At 37.1% G+C, this 10874-nt stretch overlaps 1 protein-coding gene across 4 annotated transcripts in view; it reads right to left on the reverse strand.

The window, feature by feature from the left end:
- Window positions 1-6605, reverse strand: part of LOC138853758 (uncharacterized) — a 269343-nt gene extending 262738 nt beyond the window's left edge. The window contains exons 1-2 of one of the 4 annotated variants that reach the window (XM_070092300.1): window positions 6436-6605; window positions 5850-5930 (exon numbers count right to left, since the gene is read on the reverse strand). Coding sequence is in view for 1 of the 4 variants with exons in the window: in XM_070092297.1 (XP_069948398.1) it covers window positions 5850-5930; window positions 6466-6554 (170 nt within the window). In the remaining 3 variants the exon portion in view is untranslated. Of the gene's footprint in view, window positions 1-5849 lie in introns of all 4 variants that reach the window. The other 3 variants (XM_070092297.1, XM_070092299.1, XM_070092298.1) reach the window with 3 other exon arrangements.
- Window positions 6606-10874: the final 4269 nt, after the last annotated feature.

Genomic DNA, 10874 nt, shown 5'->3' on the forward strand with positions numbered 1-10874 from the left:
AGGCTATGCTAGGCTAGGTTAAGTTAGGCTTGGTTAGGTTTGTCAGGAAACAGGACAAGTGTTCCCTGACGCGGGTCTTAATCATATAACCCACAGCTGGAGTTTTTGGCCATCTGACCGAGACACATGGTGCCAGAGAGAGCCACCATGCACTATACCTCAGCCTTTCCTCACTATATCGGACTGAGGAAGCCACTGTGTTGCACATGTTTAATTTTTCAACATGTCTGTGTATGTGCCACGTAAAGTCGCTGTATGGTAATAATGACAAATTGCAGTTATAAGAAACTATTTAGACAACGTTTTGTCTTTTCAAGTCATTGTTTTTCAAACTCCTGTTTCACGGGTAAAAAACCTTATCTGAGTAAAGGTTCCTATAACTGCAATTTCGTTATTTATTACACACATATAGTAATAAAATAGAATAGTATACCGTCAGTACGTAAATAAAAACACACAATGGGGGGTATATGGCATTTTATTGAGATGTATCGTCCCCCAGGAATTTTAAACAATTTTGATGCCATAATCCCGTGGCTCGGTTGGTAACTCTCTCGCTTCACGTAACTAGTGTCCGTGGTTCAATCCCCGACATGGGTGGAAATACTGGGCATGTTTCTTTACACCTACTGTCCCTGTTCACCTAATAGTAAGTAGGTACTTGGGTGATAGTCAACTGGTGTGGGTGGCAATAAGACATAGAATTACACAAAGCGACGCACTGGCACTCTTGCGTTATCCTAGGTGGCTAACGTAATCGCTGAGAGGCGGTCCTTCCCACCCCCCCTTCCCACCCCGGACAAAAAAGGGCTGAACCGAAGTCTAATATATTACTCCCTCCCCCTTTGGTATTCATGTGCCAAGCAGGGCAATCTCCTTGTTGACAGGTCAAGCTTTGTACGCTGCTGTCGAAAGCTCTTTTCATAGAGCGTAAAGAGGTTTGTTAATTCAGGGATTTCTACCTGTCAGTCTGCTTTAGTCGTGATATTTATAAAGGATTAATGTGAGTGTTTCTGGGATAAGTAGAACAGATTTAAATTATATTTATAGTATAATCAGTCAAGATGTGAGCAGAGAAAAAAAGAAGCTTGGAGAGAGAGAGAGAGAGAGAGAGAGAGATATTGGCAGTTTGGAGGGATTTCAAAGCTGTCGTATCTGAGTGCCTCTGCAAAAACAGTGATCATGAAACGGCCGACGCGTTAAATAAAACAAATATTATATATATATATATATATATATATATATATATATATATATATATATATATATATATATATATATATATATATACACACACACTAGTTGTTAGTGGTGTTGTGTACGTCAGAGACGCACGTCACACATGGTCCCGACTTTACAACAACACAACTATACTGTTAGAAGTTGCCGTGAGTAATGCTCTGTTTATTCGTGCGAGAGATTTTAATCATCCTGTTATTTTGTTAAAAAATGAGAAAATTTGCATGTGTAATTCAATGGTCGAACGACATATAAAAGTCAGGTTGATTCTTATTCCACTCTGTAGTCTGTGTGAAGTAGGGTGGGGGTACATTGCTAATGTGCCAAAATTTTATTAAAAAGATAATGGTTGTTCGTATCCCCACACACCTCTATTACTCTGCCTAACTCAAGCTATCAAAACGCGGAGCCTCAGTCGCTATTTTTACCACATTATGTTTCTCGCATCTCTCCCAATTTTCATCAACTGATGGAGCCACGAGCCGGGCAATGACGGGTCGCCAGTTCGAGCCCCCATAAACTGCTTTAGTTTTCTCTGACGGTGGAAGCGCAATTTAGATTATTAATTTTTTTTAGGGGGGGGAGGGTAAACTGACACTGCATACACATCATTGCCCTGATCGAGATCAACATAAACAATTACAATGTCAATACTCGTGTGACGCGAATATGATGCCGTTATGATTGGGTATGGACAGCAGAGAAGCATTTGGAGGGACGAAGCGAGGCGGGTGTGGGGGCTGTATTTGGGATGGCAGTGGGGATTTCTCTGACGGAGGCAGGACGTTTTCTCGTTTAGGGAGGAGGACTTATTTATGTAAAATCTTAAAACTTGTGTGAGGTATTCAGCGCAAGAAGTGTTAAGGTTCGATCTTTCATTCGCTAAAAAAAAGTGTCGAACATACACACTCAGTTAATTATTGATTACACAATGTTCCACACGAATGCTGGCTTTATAAATAGTTAAAGGGTAAGTTACTGTTCGTGGTGTCTTATTACGACCTTGCCTTCGTGTATACAAAGAAACGAAAGATTGATTGTCACTTAACTCCAACGTACTTGAGCTTATACATTAAAAATTATGTCAGGTATCATCAAACAAGTTATAACCAAAACATCGAGAATACGACGTTGAATGACGAACATTCAAATTTACATGCATGATGATGCCGACAATATGTTAGGAAAAAGGGCAAATGCAACTAATGTGACATTTTATTGTGGGCAACGTTTCGCTCTCCAGGAGCTTTATCGAGCCGTTACAAACAATACATGGACACAGAGGGTATATTTAGGCTTAAGAGGTGTACTACTAGTTGTAGTAGTAGTAGTAATATTAGTTGTAGTAGTAGTAGTAGCAATATTAGTTGTAGTAGTAGCAATATTAGTTGTAGTAGTAGTAGCAATATTAGTTGTAGTAGTAATATTAGTTGTAGTAGTATTAGTTGTAGTAGTAATATTAGTTGTAGTAGTATTAGTTGTAGTAGTAGTAATATTAGTTGTAGTAGTAATAGTAGTAGTAGTAATAGTAGTATAGTAATAGTAATAGTAATAGTAGTAGTATAGTAATAGTAATAGTAATAGTAGTAATAGTAGAAGTAATAGAAGTAATAGTAGTAGTGACAGTAATAGTAGTGATAGTAATAGTGATAGTAGTAATAATAGTAGTAGTAGTAGTGATAGTAGCTGGTAGTAGTAGTGAGAGTAGCAGTAGTAGTAGTAGTGATAGTAGCAGTAGTAGTAGTAGTGATAGTAGCAGTAGTAGTGATAGCAGTAGTAGTGATAGCAGTAGTAGTGATAGCAGTAGTAATAGTATAGTAATAGTAATAGTAGTAATAGTAATAGCAATGGTAGTATAGTAGTAGTAGTAATAGTAGTAGTAGTAGTAATAGTAGTAGTAATAGTAATAGCAGTGATAGTAATAGTAATAGTAGTAGTAATAGTAGTAATAGTAATAGCAGTGATAGTAATAGTAGTAATAGTAATAGCAGTGATAGTAATAGTAATAGTAATAGCAGTGATAGTAATAGTAGTAATAGTAATACTAGTAATACTAGTAATAGTAGTAATAGTAATAGTATAGTAATAGTAGTAATAGTAATAGTAATAGCAGTGATAGTAATAGTAGTAGTAGTGATAGTAATAGTGATAGTAGTAGTGATAGCTGGTAGTAGCAGTAGTGATAGTAGCTGGTAGTAGTAGTAGTGATAGCAGTAGTAGTAGTGATAGTAGCAGTAGTAGTGCTAGTAGCAGTAGTAGTGATAGCAGCAGTAGTAGTGATAGTAGTAATAGTAGTAGTAGCAGTAGTAATAGTAGTAGCAGTAGTAATAGTAGTATAGTAATAGTATAGTAATATAGTAATAGTAGTAGTAATAGTAATAGTAATAGCAGTAGTAATAGTAGTAATAGTAGTAGTAATAATAGTAGTAATAGTAATAAAAGTAATAGTAGTAATAATAGTAATAGTAGTAGTAATAGTAATAGCAGTAGTAATAGTAATAATAGTAATAGTAATAGCAGTAGTAATAGTAATAGCAGTAATAATAGTAATAGTAGTAGTAATAGTAGTAATAGTAATAGTAATAGTAGTAATAGTAGTAATAGTAATAGTAGTAATAGTAATAGTAGTAGTAGTAATAGTAGTAGTAGTAATAGTAGTAGTAGTAGTAGTAATAGTAGTAATAGTAGTAGTAGTAATAGTAGTAATAGTAGTAGTAGTAGTAGTAATAGTAGTAGTAGTAGTAATAGTAGTAATAGTAGTAATAGTAATAGTAGTAGTAGTAATACATTAGGTGAGACAAATATTGGTCGTTGGATTTGTGGTCTGTTTCAGTGTTCCTCTGTAATGCATTTGTGTTCTTTTTCTTAACATGATGATAACTGATCATTGTACTGATTTATAACAGAGGTGAAGTAAAAACATCAAACCTGACAGTATCCTTGACGGATATACTGTACAGATAGAAATAATTGGAATGAAATCTAATGGGAAGGTAAACGAGAACCGGTTGATAGGCAGTCAACGCTCCCTCTCTAATTTAGGTTCAATGAAACAAGTCAGGATGAAGTAGGATGGGCAATCTGTCTCTGCTTAAGCTGTTATAAAGCATTCGACATCGTACCCCATCGGAGACTGAATCACCAACTACATATATACACAAATAACCTACACATAAGGGAAAAAAAAAACTTATCGTCTTAAGTTTCTATGTGCAAGTTATTTTTGTATGTTTTCCACTCACGATATTGTGCATTTTAATTCTAAACTGGGAGAAATTGGAGGACTGGTGGTTGTTCAAGAAGTACTTTGAAGACTTAGAAGGGTCTTTAAGACCCATATGGAGAGAGATTCTAAGCCCCATGCTATTTCTGATATACGTACACATCCTAGCAGAAAGAATCGAAAATAACACGTCGCTATTTTCAGGCGAGACTTAGTTAATGATAGAGATACGAGAGAAGGCTGACAACAACAAGCCGTAGGGAAACTGGCAAATGTTACAGATTGTCCAACAAGAGGCTGATAAAGTTAACCCGCAATAAATGCAAAATAGTAGATACGTAGGTAAGGAAATGTAACTGACGAAATTACGAGGGGATCTAGGTTTCGATATTTTTTACGTCTCTCAAATAAAGTAGACAAATACCGCTAGCATCAGCGGCGTATGGAAGCATGGCAAGAGTACGAACTGGTGTTAATTGACTGGGTAATTGGATTTTACGCGTATCGGCTACACGAGGGAGCCATTAAAGCTGCACGTAATCTGTTGGCCACCAGTTACGAATACTTCAGTACCTAAAGAAATTAACATCTCAGTATATATATATATAATATATATAATTATATATATATATATATATATATATATATATATATATATATATATATATATATATTATATATATATATACATACATATATATATATATATATATATATATATATATATATATTCACTGAGGTATTTACTCTTCGGTGCATTTAGCCCGTGAACCAATTGATCTGACCGATACTCGAGTACACTGCACCACAATCAATCCTGCAATCTGAGTTGTTTTTTTTTTTCAAAGATTTTCCACCAGACTTGTTCCAGAACAAAAGATAATGCCAGACTGAAGGAGCTAAACCTCAAGTAGAAACGCGAACTCAAGGTAAACATGATCATGACATGCAAGATACTCAGACAATTTTGAAAGAATAGACAAGAATGCACAGAAAGTGGACATATGTAGATGGATGAACTCTGCTGAACGAAAGCGATACTAAGCATTTTTATAGTGAAATGTTCATGAACAAGTTGAAAGATCTTGGAAAAAAAGACACAAATGTAGTATAACAAGAGCCTTTATTAACGGCGTAAACAAACGGCCTTTATAACTGATGAACAAAAATCAAGCTTCATGCAGAGCTTCAAGAGTAGCTACGATAAGATTTCCAAGCTCCACGCGATTCAGAATGAAGAGGGCATGAGCTGTACCCCAACAGGCGTAGCGAAACGTCGTCTTGAAAGGATCCTCTGCTACCAGTGATTTTATCCTCGAAAGTTAAATATATCCCAAGGCAAAGAAAAAAAAAGAAAATAGGGAAAAAGAAAAGAAATTGTACTCACAGATAAACGTTGCTGTTGTTGTTGACAATGTTGCTAGATTTGCTGATACTGTTGCTGTTGTTGTTGTTGTTGTTGCACGTCCTGGTGATGCCAAAAGAAATGAGGTGGGTGGAGGGGGGGGGAAGGGTGTTGATAAAAGGGGTGCCTTTTAAGCGATATCACACACCCCTGTCACTTTATCCGATCACACAAGCAAAATTTCAAGAACTGAAAGTTCTCGGTAATGGCGCACACACGAGCCAACTTTCCGCAGAAGCGAATTACGTTAGAGTGTCCAAGACTTCCCACATGACTCAGTAAACAGGTGTAAGTCACATGTAAGAGATTAACGTTCCCCGCTGTGTAAACACAAGTAAGTGTGAAAGTTTGGTTTCGATTTCTTTATTAGGCCTTGTGACTGAACGAGGGTTATTTAGGCTGTATACTTTCAAAGAATACTTCACGTTTTATAATAAAAATTAAAGAAAATTGTGTATATATATGCATACACCTCATTCTGTGTATGTATATATGTATATATACACTGCAAACAATCGCAGACAGGCGATCTTATATTCATATACATATGAATAATAATAACACATACACTTTAGGATATTGACAATAAATTATTTACATCTGCGATGTTCGAATATCGGTCCAAATCGGACCGAAACGTCGTCGTAAGGTCCTCCTCTCTCCTACGTCCGAGTTATTTGTGTGCATCACACACAACTGATCAACTTCCACCGCTCCTTCTCACCTCACAACTGTCATGGTAGTCAGTGTAAACACACACTCGGGTCAAGCAAGAGCTGCGAGTCCTCTGGTAACTACCTGAACAACATTGTCAGCCCTGACCGCCAGGGGTGACTGCTTCCTGCCACCAGAATTATAATCAAATCGTTGAAACGCCAAGGGATCCTGTCACCATAGCTGTGTCGACATCAATCCCTCCCTTCCCTCTGCTACACCTACCTTACAATTTTTTTTTATAATTTATTTTGCAGCTCAAAGTACGTATGTGTATTATTAGAACGTATGAGTATTATTTAGAACGTTCAGAAAATGACGTAGGTTAGTGGGTAAAAAACGGTGTTTGCTGAAGAAGTGGGAATGAAGAAGTGGGAATGAAGAAGTGGGAATGAAGAAGTGGGAATGACGAAGTGGGAATGAAGAAGTGAGCACGGGTTTCAGTCCTCATTGATTTAAATAACTTAGTATCTAATAACATTGCTTATATCAATATTAATATCGATGTTAATATTTCTATCGATAATAATAATGTCTATATTAGTATTACTATAAATAAAATATCATTAACATGAATATTAATATATAAACATTAGTATTAATAGTAATATTAATATTAATAAACAAATATTATTAATACTAATCTTAATAATATATATCGATCAACACCATGCCCAGCCCTTCTAGGGTAGGGTAGGTGCCTGAGCCAGAGCTTTCAGCTCACAAGACTGTCATTCCCATTAGCCCCCTTGGGGCGGGGATGGCAGAGAGGCCTAGCTTGTGGCTAGGCCTGGGGACAGTTGGTCCCAAAGATGAGGAGGTTCTTGTACCTCCTCCCATGGGAGACTTAGGTCTCAGACACTCCCTAGACAGGGAGCCAAGGCCGGGCCACCACTTGGAAAAGGCCCGGGCCGGGAGAATACCGGCCAATCTTTAATAATAAAATAAAATACTTAATAATATTAACAATTAATATTCTCAATAATGTCAATATTATTTATCAATATTGATATCAATAATTTTATTATCAATATAAATGTAGTTCTTTTATTTAAGTGATGCAGTCACTGGCTGGCGAAACGTTTCCTCAATAAAGATTCCGAAATATTGCACGTCTCATTCTTCAACTTAACGATTTTTCTAAACCTATATCACATATAAGAGTGTTAACAGTGGTAACAGTAACGACAACAGTGACTGTGATAAAAGTGGTAATACCAAAAACAGTAACGGTTATACATCGACATTATTATTATTATTATTATTATTATTATTATTATTGGCCCCCGGAACACCCTCCAAGTATGTCTTTTGACTGCCCTGTCAGTATTTAGACGCACTGATAGGATTACATTAAATGATACTCGCTGTCCTGAAGTTTACTTTCAGGGTCTTTCTGGGGGTCAGTGTCCTCAGCGGCCCGGTCTCAGACCAGGGCTCCTGGTATTTCAAGGCCTGATCAACCAGGCTGTTACCGATGGCAACAAGTAGTCCAACATACGAACCATCGTCGACTGGTCAGGAAGTGGTTGGAAGAACTTAAGTTACCACTTGAAGATAGAGGAGTCGGGGACCTCTGAAACTCATCGAGTTCTCTCTTACTGTACTCACCGAACACATTCACAGAATATTTATGGCATGTAGAGTGAGCTATCGTACGATTAAAAAATCCGACAGGCTACACACACTGCCAAATTAACAACAATAACAGCAAGTAAGCGGATCATCTGTTGCTACTTGTCCGGGATAAATTAGCAATGGAACTCTAATATATAGGAAACTGGATTAATTATAACTTTTAATTCCGTGCCTGCGTGAGCTACATATCTCTCCACAGCTGTCAGTCAATGTAGAGCAATTGACTTGGAATATCGAGTCAGAATCATACCAGGTGGGTACTCAGAAAAAAATATTTAAAAGTGACCATGCAATATCTTCCGTAAAACAGATATTGTATTAATAATTATAATAATAGCTTAATGTACATTACTTGTAGTTACAGTGCGTAACAGAAATTAAAAAAATTCATTCTCATATGCATTTGTTTAAGTCTGCAACATGCATAAACTGTATACGTTATTACGCCATATATCCTTAAACACAGAGTGAAGGCAGCATTTATCTCCGTAATATCAAAATTACACACCAGATGACCATCGCTCAAGGTAATCACTGAGCTCTCTGATGAGATCTGCCTTCCAAATATCTGCAGTGTCATTAGTTGAGCTTTCAATATTATGTTTCTTTTTTAGATATTTATATGTTTTTGTCGGGAAAGTTGTTTATATGCTACACTATACATTTATACGATGTTAAAATATCTTGAAAGTATTTTTGCTCCTGGATAAACTGGTCTTGAATGAGTTCTGAAGTGTGAAACAGAAGAAATATTTTTTTGTAAATTATGGTTTTCGAGGAGGAGGGGAGTTATGATGCTAGAGTTATTGTAAGTTCTGAAAGATACATTAAGGATGATCCTTGAGCACCTCTTCCGTAGTAGTAACGAGGTCATGAATAGTGCAAACGAGCACAGGAAGACTCACCAAGAGTGTCTCCAAAACATCTCTTCCACTGTAGTAATGAAACAAGGAAGAATGCTACAGTAAGCACTTGAAGAGGCATTGAACATTCCAGTAGAACTGTTCCTTCGTTCATTCCACAGTAGAGCCATAACTCAGTTATATACACCAAGAGATGCTGGGTGGCGATCTTGGGCATGTTTTGCTCCACACTTGTTCGTCCTGTTCACCTAACTGTAAAAAATAGGTCCTTGCGGTTTAGCGCTTCTTTTGATTATAATAATGTAAAAATAGGTACCAGGGTATTAACCGAATGTTATGGGTCGCATGTGGAAAACAAGTACGGCTGTTATACATCAGATACTGCTAGGCTGTGTGAAAGCCTCATGTGGGATAACGGCTTAATCTGTGAAAATTCAACTATATAAAACAAAAAAATGAGATGGATTTTAGAATGTTTGTAGAATGTGTGACATCAATCCACATTCCTAAAACTATAAAAGTGTCAGGAAAGTTAAAAATTTGACGTACAGAAGAATAAAAGTCATAACAGCAAACCACAATTGAAAGAGAAAACTTTAAACATTTAGGTCAATCCTGATAATGATCTAATCTTATAGTTTCATGTCCACATTGTGGGTTATCGGTGTACCTAAAAAAGACTGTCTATAAATTCTTATCAGTCATCCTCCTTTGCGAACACTGAGTTAGAGGGGGCTGAGCTTAAGGTATTCGGGGATACCTTTAATACAGTGACTGGAACAATACACAAATAACCCGAACATAGGAGAGAGAGAGAAGGTATCCCATACCATGGGATACCTTTGTCGGATACCACAACTACTGAAACTCATCTAATTATTGATATATTTGATTGAGTCTTTCATCCCAGATGCGTAACAGTATACTATAAGTCATCCAACATATACGTAACATCATACTCTAAGTATACGAGGTATGATGAAGTTCCTAATAGGATGCTAAGTAAAAGGAAACACCAACAACTAATAAGACAGTGCTGCTACGTTTCGCTCTCCTGGAGAGCCTGAGAAAACTGAATAAGTACACAAATACGATCCTTCACGTACTGCATTTTTATTGTATCTATCACATTGATATTTAATACCATTTAATAACACTTAATACCACTAAATATCATTTCTCTCCATAAAGCTCCTGGAGAGCGAAACACAGACGCTATAACTGTCTCATTAGCTGCTCGTATGTCGTTTTGCCTTATGTATCGTCAATAATCCTACCAATATTTTTACCGTTTAATAAGAATATGCGGGATGGAAAGGCACATCGCTCATAAAGACGGAGTAAATAAATTGCGAAATGCAGAATAATGTGACAGCGTTCTGTTTTGTGTGTCAGACGTTTTAAACGCTACACAGCTTGAAGCGTTGGCAGTCTGGAGACTATATGCTGTAAATGGTACATCACCTGCACAAACTCCGACGACACTCCTTCGGGAGCCACTGCCGGGTCACCACATGGAGGAGACCCGGGCCAGGATGCGTCCTGGAGCTTTATCACGCTCTTTCGTAGAGCGTAATATAGCAGCAATGTCTCATAAGCTGGCGAGTACTGTATCACTGCCACCAAGTACCATTATACAAGTGGTTGCTGCATCACTGATACCCAGATCCGTGACGCCTTAAGTTATTTAGTCGCTAATACCTATAGCCAGAAAGCAAGCAATTGCCTAATTACTGATACTCAGAACCGGCAACTCAGTAGTTGCTTAATTAGTCACTTATACTGGGTATAA

The sequence above is a fragment of the Cherax quadricarinatus genome, chromosome 39, assembly GCF_038502225.1.
Source record: "Cherax quadricarinatus isolate ZL_2023a chromosome 39, ASM3850222v1, whole genome shotgun sequence".
In the NCBI taxonomy this organism is placed as follows: domain Eukaryota; kingdom Metazoa; phylum Arthropoda; class Malacostraca; order Decapoda; family Parastacidae; genus Cherax; species Cherax quadricarinatus.